The following is a 23,227-nucleotide window of genomic DNA, read 5'->3' on the forward strand; positions in this document are numbered from 1 at the left end:
GACATAGGCCTCTCCCAAGGAGCGCCACAATACTCGGTCCTCGGCCTTCCTCATCCAACCACTACCCGCCACCCGCCTAAGGTCATCAGTCCAGCGGGGAGGAGGGCGTCCCACGCTGCGTTTACCTGCTCGTTTCAACTTGTTAAGAATTAATTAATAATAAACCTGAGTCTACTTTGTCGCGGGTTTTATTGATGATAATCTTTTGGTCAATATTTGGAGGAATAACAGACTTAGGTCCTATGACATGTTGACTTTGAGTGCTTTGACAGAGAATGACGGCTACAATCATACAATGTACTCTGTGACGGCTTCAGTCCGACAGCTAGATTTGGTATTGCCTTACATAAAAACGTTTCCCACAATAACTCAAGGGAAAATTATGTCTCAAACGATTAGCAACCCTAATAACATTAACAATGACCGAAGATTTGATGGTGCAACACGATGCAGTAAAATGTTAACTATAACGACTCTGTCATTGCTAAGTTTAACCTTAACTATTACGATAACCGGGATGTTGATGCAACCCACCCTTACTGTTTGCAGATCATAGTTTTATGATCGTGGACATCATTTATTTCACCTTTTATAAGAGCAGTAAAGTTAAAATCTGTTGGCTACAGTTCGGCCACTGCTTGTTAAAGCATTACCGGCCACATTAATCATTTTGCGCGTGGAAACAAATACTAACACTATATCTGTAAAACGCATACACTGATAGATTGACTGATTCTGTAGCGCTTTCAGAAAAGTTAGCTATAGCTGCTCACTATAGCGCTAGTTGCAACTGACTACAGTAACGTATGGCACACTCACGTCTAGCAGCGCCATCTCGGGGTGGTTCACTATAGCTATAGCGACTGCGACTGACTACAGTAACGTATGGCACACTCACGTCTAGCAGCGCCATCTCGGGGTGGTTCTCGCCGCACACGAGCAGCGCGAGGTAGCGCGCTCGGTACAGCAGCTTCAGCGCCGTGGACACTTGCCCGTTCGCGAAGCAGTACAGCGCCAGGTGCGACTGGAATAGAGAAAAGTCGGGTAAGCAAGGTAGTGTAGGGTACAAAAGATAGGGTTATGGGAGTTAAAAACGCGCGAAATGAAAACGTTAAGTATAAAATTTCATAGTGACGACTTACAAATCGGATTCGGGGGAAAGCACTACATTTACATTTAAATTTTATACAGGGTCGATTTCCTTACTGAAAATTAAGGGCGAGTCCACGACACCAGGGGGCGGAGCGGGCGGTTTCTGGTTTTAAATATAAAATAGTTAAGCTGCTACAACATCAAATTAACAAACAAAACACTTACATATTCAGTAATAGTGTACGGGTGGTCAATCCCGTTGACCCTCTCGCTCATAAGTACGGCCTTCTGTTGGTACGCCATCGCGTCCCTATGCTCCCCAGTCACGTAGCAGAGGCGTGCCACCATCCTCAAACACTGGGCGATTTCTCCGTGCATCGCTCCATAGACGTTGTTCAACAGGTTGAGCGCCTCTGCAATCAACTCGTGGCCCTCGGAAACGGCCCCCGACTGGATCTTGCTCTGGCCCGTCGTGTAGAAGTTGTATGCGTCTGATGCCTGGAATTATGTTGTTGGTTAGGGTGTGACCTTTCTGAAAGATTGACGGAGGTTTATCTTGATGCAAGCAAACTTACTTTCCGATCTTATATAATGCTGTTTTTTTTGTTGTTTGAGAGGTTTGTGATTCATAAAAAAGGCTTTCACCATAATATTATAACTTTGCAATAAAGTTATATTTTAGGCATTAAAATTTATATTAACAATATTTTACCATAAAGGCTCTCATAGTGCTGTTTAATTAAAATGGGGGTAGAAAGGCGAAGCAAGGAGCCTCCCGAGTGTCACAACTTATAATTATAATTTATAACACGTAGTCGGCAGTCAGCGACTACCGCTATCTTACTGGCCAACCCACGACAGTGACAAACTCTAGTCTAGCTCTAGTGTTTATCACCGCCACTCAAAGAAGTACAAGTAAGTATCTCACCCTAGGGTTGATATGTTTGACGACGGGGAAGATGTTGGTGATGTCGGCGCCGCTGAACGTCGGCTTGTGCTTGTTGTCGAAGTCGTACTCGCGGAGAGCCACCTGCAGCCCAACCTTCAGCGCGAACGACCTGGAGAGAGGATAGGGGTTATTATGTATGGGCCTTACCACAAAAACTAACACAGTGTCTAGCACCTGTTTAGCGCTGTCAAAAGCCTGATAAAACTGTAAAATTTAGTTTTGGACCCCTGTTAGATATTGAATAGGGGCCAGTATCCTTCAGTGAGGAGAGCGAAACATTGGTATAGATGAGTTATGGAGTGGAGACAAAGTAGTGTTTTCTTTATCTGTTATAACTTACCTCAAAAGTGATATTTTTTGCAGTCCATTCTTTTCAATCAATGATTCCATACTGTCAGCGTTGAGATCATAGCCCCAGTATGACTGCAAACAAAATAATTCACTATTAGGTGAAGAATTCAAGTTTTTTTAATGTCTTGTTCTGGCTGGAGCGGATATATCTATACTTAGCTTGAAATTACATTGTTATAAAGAATTAACACTGGAAAGAACGATGCAGCTACAATGGAGTTCACGAGTATGATTAAATACACGAGCTGACTGAAATCATAACTACATAACTACACCAAGTCGTCGTTCAGATTTGACGTATTTGGGCGACACCTCCGATGGGAAAAATGACTAAAAATGCCTTCCGACCAGTAGTAAAGCAACATGAATAGACCTCTTTACCTTGAGCTCATGCTTGATATGGTGGTGCAGCTTGCTCGGGGTGAGCGCGGACCACTCGGGCGCGGGCGCGGCGGCGGGCGCGGGCTTGCGCGTGCGCCGCCCCCGCCCCGCGCGCCCGCCGCTGCCGCGAGCGCGCCCTGGCTCCTCGCCTGCGGAGTTGGTTTAGTTAGGGAGGTGTGACAGGTTTGGGGTGTTGATTGATCATAGTGTTCATTTAAAATAATCATTATGGAATTAAAATCTTTAAGATTATAACGATGTTAAAACTAGAAAAAAAAGCGAAATGGAATGCTTTTACACAGAAATTTATTTCATAACATAGTTAAACAATCAGCTTAATTATTATGAAGGCATAGTGATAAATAATATAATAAATACATAAAACGAATACTATGAAAATATAATACAGTTTTTGGCATCAGCTAAAACGGATTTGTAATTTTCTATCAAGATATCAAGATTACACATTAGAGATATTTGATGTAAATACAAGCACGCAATATTACGTATGTTATTGTAATTATTTCTCACCTGAAGGCACACTCGGGTTGGGGCAGGCGCCCAGCAGGCAGTTGAGGAAGTGCGCCACCGCCACGCCGATGCACATCGCGTCGCAGCTCTGCAAACAATTCGTTTTGTTAGCTAATGAGTTAACTATACAGGTGCTTTTGCTTTGGAAAAAGACTTGGTTTAAAATGATCTTCCGTCATTGGGATAACCTTTACAGTGGTCATATTCTCCTTGGTAGGTGCGACAGAAACAAAAAGACTGCTGACTACCCAGAGCGCGCCGGACGCACAGCTTGCGATGGCCGCATATGAGTGTTTTGTGGCTGTAGTTTAATTTATCCTCTGCTGTTCCCCGATATTCGTCCGGTAGGTACCTACATTCCTACAATAGACACATATAACATTAAATCACCTGCAAATGCGCGGTATACAGATGCTTGGCGGCTCTCAGCACGAGCTCGGCGAGCGCCAGCGCGTGCAGGTAGGCGAGCGAGGGCTGCGCCCGCAGCGCCACGCACACGCGGCCCAGGCAGCGCACGGGACGCCGCGGCACACCAAGTGTCTAACGGACTAGGGTTTGATACCGTGGCGGAAGGATTAACCAGTAATATTAGCTACAGTTGCAGATTATCAGGGTCAGTTACGGCCGTATTTGGAGTGTTTAGATGCTGTAGCTTCATTTATCCTCTGCGTTCGTCCGTTAGGTATATTCCGCTTATATGTATATAGATACATACATATAGCATTAAACTACCTGCAAATGCGCCGTATAGAAAATGCTGTATTTTCATTTATCTTATGTGTTCGTCCGTTAAGTATCCCGCTTATAGACACATATAACATTAAATCACCTGCAAATGCGCGGTATACAGATGCTTGGCGGCTCTCAGCACGAGCTCGGCGAGCGCCAGCGCGTGCAGGTAGGCGAGCGAGGGCTGCGCCCGCAGCGCCACGCACACGCGGCCCAGGTAGCGCACGTTGATGCCGCGCGCGTGCAAGGCTTCTGTGAGCGCTGCGCCGTCCATGGGGGCGGAGGATTGTTCGAGGCATTCGCGCACCTGGTGGAGGAATTGTTGGTTAAGTTCTAGGTGATCTGTTGACTCAGGCGTTAGGGAATACTAATATGTGTAGGTTGATTTTGGATGCGTGTATCGTGTAATATGTTATGCTTAGGTCTATCAGGAAGAACAAATTAAACGGTTCGTAATCCACGTGAAACCTTTCCCACTAGACTTATCTGCGACACACCAAGCTAGCCACGACTCTCTACGCACGCCATTCTATCCGTCTACTTACAAACGCGGGTATCTGTGTCGTCAACAAGAAGGCGGCCGCCTCCTTCACCAGGTGCCGCTGCTGGGCGAGCTGCTCGGGCGAGGCGGCGTGCTTGATGCCGGCCGAGTAGACGTCCGGGTTGAAGCGCACGTCAAACTCAGACTCCTTGAGCGAGGCCACGGCGCGGGCGGCCGCCGCGACCACTGCGCGCGATCTGTCGCCCGCTGTGGGGGGTAATGGTTTGTAAAGTATAATTGTGATTTTTTGCAGAAGGTAGTGTGAAATACGAAGTTTTTTTTATATCTTATATAGAATAGCATTTTAACCCGTTTCAAAAAAGCGGGTCTCAGTTTGGCCTGTATTTATGTTTGTATGTTTGAGCGCGTTTATTCAGTTTCTTGACCACAAAAGGAAGCGTGGAAGTCCATTATTAAGCAACGTTCCCGCAATTTCAATTTATTTAAATGCATTTTTTTAATCAAATGGACCTATCTTGAAATTGATGCGCCTATAGATATATGATATGAATAAAAATACACTTACAATCAGTTTCCTGCTTCTCCCCGCTGATAGAGTCGGTAATACTCTCAACAATCTTTTTGGCAACATCGGTATCAATCTCGGAATAGTTATCGTTCAACAATAACTCCTCATCCTTGCTCTCTGGCTTCACTTCCTCTTCAGATTTCACCTCCTTTGTCTTTTCAGCTTTCACCTCTTCCTTCTTATTGCTATCCTTCTTGTTGTCCTTCTTCTTTTTATCTTTTGTCTCTTTCTCCTGGCTCTTGGTGTCTCGTTTGGGTTTAGTCTCACTAGTATTGTCTTTGGCGTCTTTGCTGGGCTCGATGGACTTTGTGTCCGCCTGCTGGCGCTTGGCACTTAGCTGCTGTAGGTGGAAGGCAGCGTAGCGGATGAACATGAAGTAGCGAGCCCTAGAAACATTGTTATTTATTATAAACATATCGTATCGCGTCGAACAAAGCGAAATTTCAACTACATCAGTCTTTCTACACAACGTTTTTATTTAATTAAATTGCTAAAAACTCTAAAAAGTAAGAAAGAAATGCTGTAGATACTCACTCAACGAAATTATCAACTAATTCTTGTCTAAGGCAACAAAGTTTGTGCTTATGAATAATTGGGAAGCCCATGGATTTAATATCCTCTCTCAACTCGTCGTCTTCCACTGAAACAAACAAAATAATTAGTTAATTACTGTAATCATTAAACTTACTGTTACTAGGACTTAGCTATTTTAATTTATCCCACACTTATAAAGTTTACGGGCTAAGTTTACGGCCTCGTAAAATTCCTAGCTTTTTTACGCCCGTTAAACTTTTAATTAAGGTAATTCTAGGTTAGTATTTCTAGTACACCGCTCTCTTTGCATCTATAGATTATGCGACAAGTAGCAAATATTTTGGAAGGAGGCTCCATAAAGATCGTGTCTAACTGATTCTATCTACCTATGACTTAACAGATTTTCGGAATTAGTTAAGTAACATTGATAGCCATTAAACCTGTCTACAATAAAGCTTTATTACCATTACCAGGTCTCTTCCTGGATGTACAGAAACTGCACGGTATCGCGTAGGCTCCAAACATAGAGGCGTGTGCTATAGAATCCATCTGAAATACCATTTACAGCTACCGGTATTTAAATAATGAAAACAAACTCACGCTGCAAGAAGTTGACATCTGGCGGGAAGGTCCTCAGCAAGTCGAGGATGTAGTGGCGGCCGTCGTTCCCCACGATGCCCTTGCACTCCACGCTCGAGCATAGCTCCACGGTCTCGCCGCCCGCGCTGATCACCGAGTGCGGCATTATCTTCAGCTGCTGGCCTGCCTTGCTTAGCTGTAGGGGAATTGGGACTTTTGCAATTATCATCATTATCACTTTCAGATATTTTCGGCTACTGTATAAGATTTATTTACTGCCTGTAAAACTTATTCTGGTGAATGTGAAGCCCTATTTGTGGTCCTACAAGACCAATTGTTATGCTCCCTTACTGGATCATTGACTCAAACATTAAAGGCTTATTGTTATAGTGCAGTCAGTAGAGACCACTATTACAGCTTATCATTCAGATAGTGATCCCAGTAGAAACAGTATTCTCATACATACTTTCAAATGATAATGAGGTGTGTGTTAAAAGGCTATTAGCAGCCTAGATTAATAAGCACACACTTAACATTAAATCAATTTGCCATTGTTCACATTCGCACAAAAAGCTGATGACACAATCCATACTATCAGGTATTACAGCATAATTATTGTGTAACATTCAGCGGAAAATGCAATAGGGGTTCAATAGAAACAGTCTTTCATGTCAGTAGGTTGCATTCGTAAGAGACAAATAAAATGCATGGCATTTCCATTGTATCTATATGTATGTACTTTCTTATTGTCTTCCTGCACACATCTATTCTATACGTATCTGGTAAGAGTTTCGATCTATTGGGCCATAACTAGATCCACATCTTTAAGGTACCTAATATTCTGATCTGCATCTGAACTACAGCAATGTGTTGAAAAATGGTAAGAGTAATCAAAAAGGATATCCACAACCGATGTTTAAAATAATACAGTGTCCCCCAAAAAAGTCACTTAACCATCAAACTTTCTATAATAAAGATAACACTCAGGTAAGTATCATAATCATCATCATCATCAGCCTTCTATCGCCCACTGTTGGGTATAAGGCCTCCTTATTTGTACACCAATTCTTCCGGTCCTGTGCCGCTCTGGTCCACTGCTTCCCTGCAACCTTGCAGGTAAGTATGTTTAGGGAAATTTAAATTCCCAAATTCGTACATACCAGCTCCATATACTTCGGATGCGTCAGCACCGTGGTCCCAAAATCGATGCTGCCGTACACGACGCTCTGCTCCTGCTCCTTCTCGAGGATGCCGGGGATGATGGACTGCGCCGTGACGCGGAAGCCGCGGTAGTCCACCACCACCGTGCCCAGAGTGTGGAGACCGGGCGTGTCCACCGCGCTGTAGACGCGGACGCCTTGTAGGTCGTTGCGCTGTGGGGGCACATTGTTTTTTTAGCGGATAAAGACTTACTCACCAGTAACAGTAACTGACAGTTCGTTCTATGAATTTGGGGGTTACTATACAAATGAGTTTATACACCATTTTAGGGATGTTTAGAATGGTACGGATACATGTAAAAGGCATTTAGCAGAAATACACATTGGCTGAACACTATGTAAATTTTGTGGTAATGGTCTTAAATTTTATTGTTAACAGTGAAGTCTGGATAAGTAGGTAGAATCCCAAGGAACCTGTGGTACCATTTATACTTAGCGATTTACCAATAACTCAACTGAATGTCTCACGTATCCAGGAGCCAGGTAATATAATATGATATAGCGCAGTGAAACAAAACGGAAATTCATCCATAGCGTAGTCCAATTCGTACAGGATATAATAGAGAGGCATACCATACTAGTCTTGTAATGTAAATGAAATTATAACAATGTCATTAACTACTGTAATAAAATCTAATGGTGCCCATTCTAAGCTATGATTGGATTTAATTTACAATCAATGTCAATCGTTTTTCTACGTAACCTATCTTAGGAAATCTGTATGTCCGTATTTTACCTAAGCAGTAAAATAATATTACAGTTGCTACGTATATGATAGCATCTTAAACAGATATGATTCGGCCTTGTTTATGAAAAAGGCGGTATTTTTATCAGTGCTTCTATTTGCGTAATGGAATCAGTGACGAGTGTAGAACCTTGAGCGAGATTCGCGAAGTAAATATGTAATGTATATTATTACGTGTTACTTCAGCTATTCCCACCTTTGAGAATATAAATGTGATATAGTGTTCTAACTAGCATTAGGTTATCTGTGCTATGTTATCAGCCCTTCTATTCACAATAACGATGCTTTTCCAAAGAGATAATGTGATTATAATAGAGGGAAATGTGCTGTGACGCTGTGTCACGATCGTACTGTGAACCCTAAATGCTTTGTAGTTACTTATTTAAATGTTTTTGTTTCTATGACATCCCAGTGGTAAAGTGGGTCTATAGAGGATCACTCTATCTTTGCTATAATTTTGGCATCATGCATGCCAATAGTAATCCAGCATAGCACGTATGAGTTAAATACTCTTCTCACTGATTGCTATTAAATGTCGTAATTCCATTCATTCATACAATGTGTTTATTATCAGGATATTCTAATGAGATAACAATACATATTAGATTGCTCCTACACAACTTTGACGTGCGTAGGTAGGTAGGTGTGTAATGTTTTATATGCTATCATATACGTAGAACTTTGATTAAATCTTTCAAATAAACGCAATGCGGAAACATTTTGATAAAAATTAATTCACTTCACTGTCAAATTAATATTTGTAAAAGCATAATGCAATACTGGAATGACTTGACCTGAAACTTAGAAACTTGATACACACTTATAAAAACCCTGACAACTAATCTGACTGGCTAATATTTTCAGCATAATATTTTCAGCACGGTGACAAACGCTAGTCAAGCTCTAAAATATGTCACCGCCACGGTAAGAATATTACTTTTTTGAATTGTCTTATCATATATTTTTTAACTTAGGTATATGATGAATCTAATAAATAATCAATAAAAATCTTAACTAAGTACGGTCAGCTGCATAATTAGCAATACACTTTTGTACCTGGTCAAACTGACTACATAACAAACCGTCAATGTTTGAATATGCAGTTTGTGTGTTTGACAAGGTACAAACGAGTATGTTACAGCTACTTATGCAGTTGACTGTACCTCACAAAAATCCACCAATCACACACTTACCGGAGCAACAAACGCAGCAGCATCTCCGCCCAAGTCCTTGTAATGGTCGCGCACATCAAACCCGAGCGAGAAGAAGATGTTGTTCCAGATGAACATCTGCATCTTGGGCTCCTCGCCGGGGTTGATGGCCATCACGTTGCCGTCCACCACGGCCATCGCGCCGCGCGTCGCTGCGGCTACGAAGTCGCTGTGCACCTGTGGACAGAGGGTTAGGCGTTAATCAGGATATGGAAATCGATCACACATTATTGTTAACTTTACCCATTGATTTTCATTCCAAAAAAATGAAGTAGCCAGGGCTGGTTAAGGGTTATAGTGTGATGAGGTTGTTGTTATTGTAGTGTTAGTGTAGGTAGGTATAGAATATACAGGGTTGTAATTGGTATGGGTGATAGGGGTGACTCAATGTCTGTGGAGAAGATATTTTATTTCACGAATTTCTAAAAGTCGTAGAACTGCAGTTGTTTAGACACCCACACTTCCTGAGTCAATCTCATACCTACCACTTTTACAACACCCTGAAAAGGCAGGATTTTTCAAATAGTAATTGATGCCGTAATGCTATCTATCTATCTATTAAACGAACGGTCTATGACGACTTTCAAGTATCCATCAACAAACAAAATTTAGTAGCTTTCCTGTATACTTGAAATAATTCCTGATATACTTTTTGGACGGTGACCAAAGAATTTAAATCATTCTGTGTTGAAAATAATTGAACTAATTAGTTATATTGGTATTGATTATGTTCTTAACTATCATCAACCTCAGCTTTACTAAGGCCACTTTGAAGTACTGCACTACCGTCTACATATCTAAGGTCGTAAATACACAATATAGGCACAAGGGCGCAAACTTTCAAGTTAAAAGTATTACACCATTTCAAAGCTCATTCAAATTCAAATACCTACAGCGATAGCTTTATTAGGTCACAATAACGACTTATGTTAAAATAGGTTGTCTTAGTCTTACGTCCTCACATTACTTCAGTAAACAATCTGGCGATAAAACAGTGTCAGATGACCTCTGCACGCTGATAACAATTTATTCAAATCATAAATTTTACGGCTACTTGAGACCAGATATACGAAAGAAACTCAGGGTGTGGCACAAATTGTGTTAATTTTAAATATTATAGCATTTGTAGCTAAGTAATAATTCCAATCTTGTAAAAACTCACTATCATTGTCGAATATTCAATAGTTGTAGAAAATTGTTATGATTGTGGATGTTGTGACCTCTACTACTATAGCTATTACCCTTTTTGCCACGCCCTGTTTGAAGCTAATTTGACCAGCATATTTGAATATTTTTTGTGCAGCCATTCAGACACGAAATGCATGCAGGATTGCAATAATTACATACTATTATATGTATATTGTATGTGGTCTACACAAAGAATTTCAAGGTTGAAAGAACCAACTAGCATTACTAACGAAAATGTATACAATAGGAGCTATTTGTTTTTATGTTGAATTCCATCTGTATTGAGCTAGTCTTTTATGAATAGGAGCGGGAACTTAAAGAATTCCATTGTGCTAATGACTCAATCCACATTAACAGTATTCAGATCTGATACTAAAAAATATTCAATATCAGAAGGTATTGCTATGTACAAAAATGTATGTACCTACGTCCTGTCTACAGGTTTTTTTTTTCTCGAAGCATATTAAATTATTTACGTATGTGCTAACAAACAACATCTTGTACACACTTGCAACTACACACATAAGTCTTCCATCTTTCATTACAGACATCAATTATATCGACAGCAAAAGTGCCTCGTCTGTGCAGAAGGCTTAGCATGGGGCGTAAGACGCGCACGTTAAGACGTGACATCAACTCTCCGTCGCACTCGCTCTCGAAGCCGTCGAAGTGAGTGAGCGCGACGCAAAACTTTTTTCACGTCTTGGCGTGTTAGGACTTCTGGACTTTATAGAGAGAACCTATAAACTAACCTTGAAGATGGCCCGTTCCCTCAGCAGCCTCTTGGGCAGCGTGGCGCGCGGGAGCTCCCCCGCTTATAGAAATTTATTTTATCGACAGCCATAGTCCCCAGGAGACAGTACCTCGTCTGCCACTAGACGGCTTAAGGGTTAAACTAACCTTGAAGATGGCTCGCTCCCGCAGCAGGCGCTCAGGAAGGGTGGCGCGCGGCAGCTCGCGCGTGGTCTGCAGCTCCTCGTTCCAGTCGCGTGTCTGCCCCGGGATGTGCTCCTCGTAGCCCAGCTTCGACGAAAACGCTGCAGGGAATACCATGTTTAATATGCAAACTTTGGAATTGGTTTTGAAGGCATCAATTTTTGGTTGGCTCTGGGAAAACTTTGGAATATGGCAATTACGTAGCCAATCAAAAAGTCGAATAGAAAGCAATGAATTCTAAGATTTTACATAGCTAAATTTAAAAACAGTGGGGTTACTCTTTAAGTCGAAAAACGAAGTTTCGGAGCGCTACTGTGTAAGATGCCGATTGCTCGACAGCTCCCGGTCGTTCGTTTTTCGTCAACTATAGAGTAACCCTCCAGTGTCTTCAGAATCGCTGCAAATAACGTACATACTAAATACCAAGTGTCAAGGCTAACAGAAATGTCAAATCGATGGGAACTAAATATTTAATCTGGAAGTTAAGTCTTCAATTTCCTTGTATGTTATTGTTTTGTTTCACGAGTAGAAAGTTGTTTGTTACTCTCGTTACGTAATAATGTCATCATCAAATCGATTGTGTGATTTGTGTTACACATTCGAAGTCTCAGACAGTTCGTTATGTCATACGTCATTAGAGCGGTATCCTCTTGCACTGATTATATATAATTTGTGGAACTAAAACTAATTTAAGTATCGTTTATCTGTTTGTCTTGGTAATGGAAACGTTGTAGATTCCTGTTTAAAGCTAAGAGGCTGAGCATCGTTGATTGCACAACATTAAGGACCATTATAATAGATAATGTAGGACAAATCAATGACAGTTCATATCCTCTATATAGGCACTATTTATAATGTCAACATAATTGCAATCATTAGGTATTAGGTGCTCCATCGTAGAGGTAATTCACTGTTCAGAACCAGCATAGGACTATGGGTGCCAGATTATGGCACCTAGGTAAATGGCGTATCTAAGGTGATAAGCTTCTAGCAACATTGAAATCTCATAAAACTGGTCAATCTTATGACCCCCAACTATTCACATAACAAATCATACCTTCACTCGCTAGTTGCAGCGTGAAAAAAGTACACACAAACAAAAATACTTCGGCAACACCTCCTATAGGTAAATCAAATCGTCACAAGAAATACTCACTATCCTCAGCCCTGATCGCATCAACCGTATGCTCCAGCACCGGCGAGGCCCACTGGTACACCTGGTAGGGCGTGGCCACTCGCTCGAAGGGGTGCTTCTGCATGCGTCTCTTCTGCACCAGCGCGAAGTTGCGCTTGAAGGCCGGAGATACGATCCCGAGCAGCTCGATCAGCGAGTGGCACAGCAGGCTCGGGGTGGACGGACGCGGGTTGAATACTTCTTCTGAGGATCTGCGAGGGGGTGATCGGGTTAGTATGTACAATAATGATGTAGAGAGCTGTCAAAACCTTAATTTTTTGGTATATATTCGAGTTATATCCCATTCCATGGGGAAAGACATCTGACAGAATCCTTATTACATTCAAATAAGGGTAGTTTGGTTTGACTCTAGGTTTTTCGTAATTCTAATTTTCCACTGGCAAAATTTATAGTTTGACATCGCTAAAATTAAATTTTGTGCCTTTAGAATCGACGTAAATTATCCGCTAAGTATTGCAAAACCGCAGCTAATATAATCGCGGAGTGTGTAAATATGCAATTTCACGCTTCAGTGGCTGCCTCCGCGTAGTACGCATAATCTGTACTCGTATCGTATTGTGAGGAAAAACTATATTATCTTCAAAGCGCATCAACAAAGTCGCACCTCATTACACAATCGGTAAATAAAATGAGATTCGGTTGTGTAACTTGTCATAAATCAGAGAAGCGAGCGTAAACATATTTTTAGGTGTTTAGGTATCAACGAGTCTTACTCAATCTACATAGCTTTCCGTGTTTTATAATTATCACACTCTTTTAACTTGATTGGGCTATAAAAATAGTTTGTATGATAAGTTATTAATTGTATAAACAAGCCTAACCGAATTTAAAGTCTATTTTAACCGTATTTTGCGAACATCTCTATCTCTTTGGGATCAAAAAAGCTTCAAATCAAAGTTGGCAACAATAAGAATATTTTTTGGCAATCGTTATTCGGGTGAAACTATGTATTTATCTTTACCTAGATAATTCGTTACATAAATATGCGGTAGAGTAAATTATTTCTCGGAACTTTTCCACAGAAAAGTTTGATAGCTACCTATATCAAATCAAAATGAAGTTTTTGTACATACCATTTCTATAATAACTGATGTAGTGTCTTGGATTGACCATGAGATAAGAAACTCTTGGGTTGCATACTTAAAATGTTTACAGGATTCATTTTGAATGTCCTCAATACTGTAATGATAGCCTTCCAATGCGAGCGAAGCGGACTCCTCCTACTCGCTTATGACTGAAACACTGTTATAAATATTACGAGTCAAATGGATCCATCCGCCCGCTCCATTCGCAGTAGCAGACTTTCTTCCACAACTATGTATATGACTACAACTCACTGGTTCAAGTAGAACCCCCTGGGGCACGCCGTGATGTGGAAGTGTCGGTCCTCGAGAGTCACGACATGGAGGTACAGCAGGTCGCCGCACATCTTGCGCGGGCCCGGCGGCGGGTTCCAGCCCGATGTCGTCAGAACCTACACACGGGAAGATCAGGTCATGAAAGATTAGGCAAAGTTTCAGATACCTGCAATGCGCGCAAGTTTTATTGTAAATTTAATAGTTTATATTTCACAGATGTCAAAATAATATTTTTAGGTATTTTTGCAAGAATCAAGCCGTCTCCACGTCCAGAATTACTATTCAGACGATAATAAAATGTACCTACTGACTTATGCGATTATCATCATTTAGATTTCCATCCTTATTTCAATTAGGTCATTTCATATTTTAAATGTAAAGTGTATCGGTGCAGTGCTGCAATCCTATATTAGTGTTCAAAATAGAGATATCATATTGATAAAAAAAGATAAGAATGTGATTCAAAGAGCACACAGCATCTCCGTTATGTAAGTAACTGCAATCGACGTGCTCGTATGGAGCGACTTTAATCCCGACCCGGCTGCGGGAGAAACTGAATAAGTAGGTCAAGAACGTAGAAAGTGAAAACCTAGGTTCATACATACATAAGATACATTTAGAATAGTAATAAAATGGGTGAACTACTTTAACAGTATTGTCTTCAGAATAGCGGTAATTTCAGACGCCACTTAGCATGCAACGTATGTAGATTAGTTATATCTTTGTTGAGTGGATTAGCTCTTTGCATAATTGGCGGTAAAGTGGCTGGTGGCTGGCGTAACAATGAATATGCATGCATATGATATGCTCACGACTGAAATCCCTGAAGGGATAGTCTGACTCGCTTTTCGCTGTACCTACCTACATTTTGACTTTGCGAACCGTATCACGATTTGGATTGAGTACAATGCTCTTAGGTTACAAATTTAGAATCTACTTGTGTAGGGTTCCGTTACCGTAGAAACTCTGATAGGCACACATTATAATGTTCCATAAGAGCTAAGGAACTCAAGAAGTATTGTTGTAAGAACGAAATAAATATACTATCAAATAATACCCAAAACACAAAGTTTAGTTCAGTTTAAAAACAAAAGCTCCCCCGCTCAGCACTTGCTGTACTTTTTACCTTGAGGCACTGCGGCGCCTTGTTCTCCTTGCTGAGGCCGGGGTGCAGCGGCAGCAGCGGGCGCTCCGTGCTGCCCGGCATGATGTAGTCCGGCGGCGTGCAGTCCACGCTCTCCGGACGGGACTTCTTCTTCTCTGTTGGACGGGGTTGAAGGATCAGTTTTTGTGTTAGGGATTGTAGGGTTTGGGTGTAGAAACTGTGACTGGTATGTTAAAGGACGCAACGAAGATAGCGTTATGGTTGACTTGTATTAGTTAATTATAATAAGTTTTTGTACTATACAAGCCAAGTTCTGTTGGACCGACAACCTTAAGACAGATAGCCGGTAGAAGCTGGATGAGAAAGGCAGAGTGATGTGATGCCCCTTGGGAGTAGCGTATGTCCAGTGGATGACATATCCTTAGCAGTGGATGTTTACCGGCTCATGACCATGATAACAAATCTATAACGTTATTTTTTTTTTTTAGATTTGAGCTCATAGTCCAAAAAGCAGACACATAAGAAACATACCGAGTATATCCCCCTGCGTGACAATGTTGAGGAAGGCGAGCGAGGAGCACTCCTGGCCGGCGTACGCGTCGGAGCAGTCGATGGACTTGAGCAGGTCGCGCACGTGGCGCACGTGGATGCGCGCCTCGCGCATCGTGTATGGTTCTTCCACCACCTAGAAGCAAGGGATTTTGGACACAGCACATATAAGCGTAACGTAAACGGAAAGCCTTTTTTTTCTTCTGTCGCGAGCTCGCGTGTACGCCTGGTTGATAGATAGAAAGAAAGGCAATCCGTTTACGTTACACTTATACATACATATGTGCTGTGAAAATTATGCTGCTTTCTGCTTCGGGTTAAACGCAGGTATCCTTTCATACACTTGACAAGAAGGTGATAGCACTTTCAGAGTATCACGAGGGCCTTGTGTAATTTTCTTTCTGTCCCTCTCTATCGCTTTCAATCAAGCTGGAACTGTCTTGTCTGTCAGCCAATTGACCAAGGTTAATATTTGCAAGATTGCCCTGTCAGATTTAAAGCGATAGTGAAGTGATATGAGGAAAATTATTAGCACGTGGTCTACTGGTCTTGTTTAAAATACATGTAAAGGAAGCTGCTTCATCTCCCGTACCTACATACAATGTTTATAGCCAATGTTCTTGCAGTCAAGATGTAGTAAATGAATATTGTTGGCATATGACAAATGACTGTTTCAAGATCCTCTTATAGATTTCAGTCTGCCAAAATAGATAATACTCGAAATGCTTAAAGCATCCAGTTCACTGCATAATAAATTATAAGTGAATTTAGTATACAGCCAAAGGCAAACGTACCTATAGTTTGGCCTTCTTAAAACAAACTAATTGTTCTACATTTGTCACAAAGTAAAATCCTCAAATTTTAACCTCATGGAAACTTAATTCGTCACATAATATGTTACGAACAAGAACAACCCAAACAAACACCAACCTTCACTTAACACTAAACACGAACCTTGATAACGGAGCCCTCCTTCAAGCCCTCGATGTTCTTGAGTTCGGCGAAGTTGTCGAGCGTGACGCCGTCCAGCTGCAGCGAGAAGCAGGTGCGGTGGCACGTGTCCTCGCGATCCATCAGCACCTGGTGGATCTCCTGCACCAACTCCATGCTCGATACCTGCAGGGGAAATCGAAGTTGGAGATGTTGAGGCCCACAAATAAAGTGAAGGCTCAATATCTTCTGATTGACAGGAATGGAAGATGTAGATATTGAGGCCTACAAATAAAGTAAAGTAAAGAGTAAGCTTTTCTGACATGAACTGATTGGATTTGTTACAGATTTAAGCGCACTACAACAAAAGGCTACTTAGGGCGCCTTCAAATTAGTCGCTAATTGTCGCGCGGAAGCAGCGCGGCTGCAGCGCTGCAGCCGCGCTGCTGTCAAAATCCATATAAATTTTGTAATTTAAAAGATGCGCGACTGCAGCGCCGCAGCAGCGCTGCAGTCGCGCGTTAATAATTTATATGGAATTTAGACAGCAGCGCGACTGCAGCGCTGCAGCCGCGCTGCTTCCGCGCGACAATTAGCGACTAATTTGAAGGCGCCCTTAGATTCTGAAAAGAATGCTACCAGATAAGACGCACAAAATAACTTCTAAAATGAGAATTCAAGGACTACCTGGAGGTCTGATTGTAATTTGAACTCGAGAAACTTGGATGGCGATTTACCGGTATGGGTTCCAGTTCCACATGATTTATAAGGGAAAAATTAATAGCAGAGTAAAATACCTAACAAACATTGATTCCAGAAAGAGTATTTACCTGAATATCCAAGGGTTCAGCGCCAGGACTGACGATCTTGACGGTGAAGCCCAGGTCCTGTATGAACACCACTTCGGCGTCCCTCTTCTTGTCATCTCCATCCTCACTCGGCGACGACTCGCGGTTCTTGTCTCCATTCACTATTTTATCACTCTCGCCGTTCACTTTCTCGGACACAGTCTCCACCTTTATTGGCTTCTCTTCATCTTTCTTCTCTTCGACATGTTTTTTGCCAGAATCCTTCTTCTTATCAGATTCATTGGCCTTCTCTGCCGATTTAGTCTTCTTGTTTCCACTGTTCTCTTTCTTCTTATTAGAAACCTGTTTTTGTTCTGCAGTAGACTTCGAGCACGGACTTGATATAACAGTTTCATTCGAGTCCTCTGATTTATTTGATTTAGATTCGTCTGAATCACTGTTGAATCCATTAGTAACTAATTTAGTATCACTACTACTAATATCACAAACTGTACCGTTTTTAGTGTCACCATTAACTATTTTATCGCATTTTTTTCCTGTGCCGTTAACTACTACGTCTTTGGTTTCTAACTGTTCCTTGTCCACTGCGTCGCCGTTCTGTTGTGATGACTTCTCGCCGTTTACTTTCATCTTCGAGTCTGAAAAGTAATGGTATGATTAATAACTGTTTTCCATTTTTATCAGCATAGGTGTTGATTATATTTATAAGGGATACATTTCTTGACCTGGAAGCCGGTCGTTATCAGTGGCGTCATTCATAATGTCAATTGTATAGAGGTATAAGTTAATTATTATCTATCATATCACTATGCAAGAGCAGCTCAGAGCAGACTTGAAAATATTTCATTTTATATTTATTAAAAATTGCTTCTGACTTAACTCAAATTAAGGTATTAAATTGTGTCAATATATACGATTCAAAGACAACGGTGGTTGAGTTTCAGTAAAAAGGAAATATGATCAGCAAGAAACGCTAATAAGACAAGGAAAATCAAACAATGATTCGATATTCTGTACAGTTTTGGTGGATGTGTAGCAGGCTTATGATTGGAATACTAAATAATGGTAGGGTTAGTTTGAAAAGCTAATCCGTGCTTGGTGATGAATGTGATGATAGTGACAACCTACACAATACGGAAGGAACGGAAGACCCTAAGAACGTATCTCTATCTACCTGTAAGCTATGTATAATTGTATACTTATGTTATATAGTTAGTTCTGTAACTATTCTTACTACATTCTACTTTCAACTACTATCTATCTACGTTAACCAGTAATCTGTCAGGACCTGTGCTTGCGGGCACGGCGGGCGCGCCGGGCGAGGAGGCCTTCTTGGCGGCGGCGGCGTACGAGACGCGCGGGGGCGAGGCGGGGGGCGAGGCGGGGGCGCCGCCGCCCTCGTCCACCCCCGGCGCGTGCCCGTTCACCGCCGAGCCCTTCTTCATCTTGCCCACGCGCTCCGCTGCGTCGCCGCCCACGGCTGCAACAACAACCACGGTTTAGGTTGCCTGTGACTGTACCACTGAATATTTTATGCAATCCTATTGGTTAATATTTGCTCGCTCGCTTGGTGGACAGGCAGCCGAGTCTTCACTCCGCTGCGCCAAGGAATGAGATGCGCGGGATGTTTTCTTTTGTTTTTCCATATACAATGCTCAGCTCTAGGAGTCCGTTCAACGCAGCGAAGGTCCTTAGTAACACAGCTCAGGTGTGTCTATTGGTACATGAGTTGCCTAATGTGATTGACGTTTGAGGGTAGCTCGCATTGTGATTGGCCATAATTTCATTTCGCGACCACACTTAGAGCGCGCTACTACAAGACAATGAAAGCTTTATGTAACGTAGACAACTCATGGTAAATTGTGCACGACAGAACCAATGACTAGGTAATAGTAGGTCATGTATTATTCCAGTAGAAATATGTAGGTACTTCTGTCTGCAGTTAGAAGCGGCGGCATTGGATTATACTCCATAAAATTCAAGACATTCTAATAGGTAAGTCGATCGTGTAAATAATTTATATTGGCACCTTTATTTATACATAATGGAACACTGCTCAAGTACACAACTACATAAACAGAACTTTCCCGTCTATGTCATGTGCTAGCTAAATTGTTTTGAGGTTAGATTTGTTATGACATGGCAGTTTCGTGGGACGGAAGGGACTTCCACCCAGGAGGGTATAACGATACGAATGCTAATAAAAGCGTTGAGGGGAGCAGTGCCTGTGATTTGCGATCGTATCTTGCCACTGTCTTCAAGGATATCGATTAGGCGGATATGCGCTACCAAATCCACACTTTTATTATTATAAAAAACTTAGGTTATTTATTGAAGATTGCAGGTACTAATAATGATACATTAGTATTGATTGAGAACGTATCTACGAAATGACGTCCAACATTCTTGGCAAATGAATACATCAATGCTAATCCCCGACATCTCAATGGAGACCGAACGACTTATTGGCTGAGCCGCCGTTTCATTTAGTTGCCATTATCAATCTTAACTGTAGGTTTGTGAATGGACGAGCGATTTGAGGGTGTAGTTAAAATAGCTGGGGCATATCGGTGATTTTTAGTTGGAGTATGTTTCCGGCTTCGGTCGCGTGACGGGAGCACGTGGCGGCTGGCGGGGCGCCAACTATCTCCAGCAGCGAGTCAATAATAGCCGGCGGCGGCGGCGGCGGCGGCGGGGGCCTCCAACAATAGCCGTGCTGCCGCGCGCTGCACTCCGGCCGCTGACGGACTGCCGTCGGAGCGAGCTGCGAGCCCTCTACATCAATCCTGCCTTCGTGCTCTTAATAGATGCATCAGAATCTCAAACGATGCGGCGTTTTCTGTGCAGAAGGACTGTTTAGATGTATGGGCTACAGACGTGTATTAAAGCACTTACGTAGTGTAATTAATACGTCTAATATGTTTATAGAGCTATTGTTACGCGCGACCCTGAATTGATTGTAGCGTATGTAGGGATCTAGTTCTAGATAATTATGTTATCGGTTGTAAACGCTAATAATAGTAAGTACTCAAATGTTGAATAGTTAATAAAATATCCAACTAATAAATATTCCACTTTACAGGTTTCACATGACCCCCTAAGTTACGTTTCTTAACGAGCAAATATTGCTCACTTGGGAAGATAAACTTTCGTATCACCCCGAACATTTTGATGTTATCTTTCCTCCGAGTTCAACAAACAAGATAAGAGCCCTAGCGCCAAGTCAAATCTACTTTCATGAGTGATAATCTGTCGTTGACATGATTCGTTTCGAGTTCACCATCATGTGGAAGCCATGTACCTGCTATTAGGGAATATCAAGCATGAGCAGATGATGGAGGGTTCTACGAGAGTCAATTCATAGATAATGATTGTTATGTGATGATAAATGATAGCCTTCAAATGACAAAGGGATATGAGCTCGACCAAGCCGAAATCCGGCTAACTGGACCCAATAAATTATCTCGAATTAGTTGGTGTAGTGACCTTTCACGAAAGAATGGGTGTAGGGACAAATATATTTCATGCCGCAATAGTACCGTACGACACATCTTACTTCATTAGCATCATAAACACGCTTGCATATAGATATTATACCTATGTAAACATATTTCACGTAAGACAGTAAACATCTATTTACCACCTCAATAACCAAATTAGTTTAAGCAGGATGCGTTTAATTTCCGACATCCACTGAGTGGTGCTAACAACAATTAAACTAATAGCATTTCCTACGAGTGGAGTTTTAGACCGAAACCTTGCGAGTTGCAGACGCTTGCAGCGTTACATATTTATCAGAGGAACTGTAGACGTCAGTCCCGGGCTCATAGATGGACAAACAAAGTGTTTTCAAATTCAGATAAGTGGCGTCGATGGTGCGCGGTACCTGGAATGGCAACTGAACGGATCAATGAATTATGCAAAGGGAAGCCGGCACCGCCGCCGACGCCCCTCGCATGTTTAACCTTAGTGTCACGGAATATTATGTTTTTTGAGTTATACCTTTAACCCTCCAGATTTTTTGTAAACATCTTACTACAAGATACACTAAACATTTTCTAGAATCTATAATTATCTTATGTTTTGTTTAATTTAGTTTTTTTGGGAAGTTATCAAACATTCAAGAATTTTTTGGAATTACTCATTAAAAATATCTTAAATCTTTGTTTATTTCGAGGAGGCATTTATTTCCTAAACTTAATTTGAACTTCAACCGCCCGGCAACATTGTCTCTGCAGGTTCCTGCTAACTACCTAGATCTTCATCTGGCACTCTTCCAAAACAAGATTGAACAGTCTAAAGTTGAAAAAAAGCTAACAAGAGCTCACGCGCCACGGCGGGGACATTGACCAGGCTGACGAAATATAATGAAACCTTCCAAATGTAGACCGCTGCCTGTGCGGAGACAAACTAGATAAACAAACAAACTGGATATAGCTGTCTGTGTGTTATCAGACGAAAATACCTGATAGGAAACACAGTGTTCGTGTATTTTTTTCAAAGACCTGGGTCGAATCTACTGAAGTGTCTGCGTACCTGAAGTGGTGCAGCTGCAGATAGACTAAAGGTATCATGACTTAAAATAAAATGTAAGTAAGTACACATAACTTCAACGGACTCTCCACACGGGCGCTAGTGCAAAGGAACATAAAGGCGCTGAAACTGTAAAATAACATTTCTGGCAATAGAGACGAAGAATGATGACTGCGATGACGTATGTACGTCGAGATATATCTCGGTCGCCTCATACAAATAGAAACCATGTCGCTGTCGTGTCGCCGAAGCGCTCGCTCGGTATCCGTATCTTGATTTGTTGAACAAACTACAGCGCATGAGCGTCGCTCCGCATGGCAACCACACTCGGCGCTGCAGTTCCAACAATAACGAACGAATCGTTTGAATGGCTGGCTCATGGCACGCGTCTCAGCCGATCTTCAGAATAGTCACCGGGGACGATGGACCAATACAAAACGACATTTAGATAGATCGATAAATAACTTTGGCATTAAAATGTAAAGTGCATTCTATGCGTCTCGTTGTAGAGGCCTAACAAATGGTAAACCCGTACTTGTATTATTTAAGTTCTAGTCCTACGTGTGACGTCATGATGTGTGCAAATAAAAGAATGACCATTGACCATGAGTAAATACTGTAGCTAAACAGTTGCGCATGATTGCAGGTGCAAAGTACAAAGCAATACAATTGGCTGCATCATGGCGTTAGTTTAACGAAGCAGTGAAGGTTTGCAAAGCTTGCGCAGTATTATTTCAGTGGTGATGTTTATGTGATGCTGTGCTTTAATTGCATATATACTAATATAGAGGTAGCCAATGACGACGGCTAATACTTACGATTTTATTGTTTGGAAATACAATAAATATCCGCTCTAAGACAATGCAATCTGCATAACTGTGTGCGTATGCGGTTTGGCTGGTCAGTCAGTTAGTATCACAAATTGGCGAGTAATTGAGAGCACCTGCCAAACTACACATTGATGCGACGAACATTATCACATCGGCTTCGGGCTAATTACAGACGACCCAGATCAAGGACTGATAAACTCCCACACTCTGATCATTCCTCAGATCGAATGCATATTTTACGTTAAATATTGCAACGTAGAAGAGAGAGAGAAAGAGAGGTGGAGTCAAGGAACCTGGATTCAAATAATGGCGTGAAGGAGATGCTGATAAAACCTGGTTATGGCGCCTGAAGGATGATGTCTATCGTAAGAGTAGAAGCTTACATGGAGTAGAGTAATAACT

At 41.8% G+C, this 23,227-nt stretch overlaps 1 protein-coding gene across 3 annotated transcripts in view; it reads right to left on the reverse strand.

The window, feature by feature from the left end:
* The window catches only part of LOC105394184 (clustered mitochondria protein homolog), a 30,950-nt gene that overhangs the window by 3,849 nt on the left and 3,874 nt on the right, over window positions 1–23,227 (reverse strand). The window contains exons 2-23 of one of the 3 annotated variants that reach the window (XM_048622370.1): window positions 18,751–18,942; window positions 17,484–18,100; window positions 16,678–16,839; window positions 15,706–15,859; window positions 15,196–15,329; window positions 14,049–14,185; window positions 12,673–12,902; window positions 11,513–11,617; window positions 11,333–11,364; window positions 9,375–9,569; window positions 7,377–7,589; window positions 6,238–6,412; window positions 5,638–5,743; window positions 5,101–5,489; window positions 4,579–4,781; window positions 4,134–4,340; window positions 3,305–3,392; window positions 2,774–2,922; window positions 2,382–2,464; window positions 2,021–2,150; window positions 1,318–1,590; window positions 899–1,024 (exon numbers count right to left, since the gene is read on the reverse strand). In XM_048622370.1, the coding sequence (XP_048478327.1) occupies window positions 899–1,024; window positions 1,318–1,590; window positions 2,021–2,150; window positions 2,382–2,464; window positions 2,774–2,922; window positions 3,305–3,392; window positions 4,134–4,340; window positions 4,579–4,781; window positions 5,101–5,489; window positions 5,638–5,743; window positions 6,238–6,412; window positions 7,377–7,589; window positions 9,375–9,569; window positions 11,333–11,364; window positions 11,513–11,617; window positions 12,673–12,902; window positions 14,049–14,185; window positions 15,196–15,329; window positions 15,706–15,859; window positions 16,678–16,839; window positions 17,484–18,100; window positions 18,751–18,942 (4,100 nt within the window). Of the gene's footprint in view, window positions 1–898; window positions 1,025–1,317; window positions 1,591–2,020; window positions 2,151–2,381; window positions 2,465–2,773; window positions 2,923–3,304; window positions 3,393–4,133; window positions 4,341–4,578; window positions 4,782–5,100; window positions 5,490–5,637; window positions 5,744–6,237; window positions 6,413–7,376; window positions 7,590–9,374; window positions 9,570–11,332; window positions 11,365–11,480; window positions 11,618–12,672; window positions 12,903–14,048; window positions 14,186–15,195; window positions 15,330–15,705; window positions 15,860–16,677; window positions 16,840–17,483; window positions 18,101–18,750; window positions 18,943–23,227 lie in introns of all 3 variants that reach the window. The other 2 variants (XM_048622369.1, XM_048622371.1) reach the window with 2 other exon arrangements.

The sequence above is a fragment of the Plutella xylostella genome, chromosome 8 (genome assembly GCF_932276165.1).
Source record: "Plutella xylostella chromosome 8, ilPluXylo3.1, whole genome shotgun sequence".
Taxonomy (NCBI): Eukaryota; Metazoa; Arthropoda; class Insecta; order Lepidoptera; family Plutellidae; genus Plutella; species Plutella xylostella.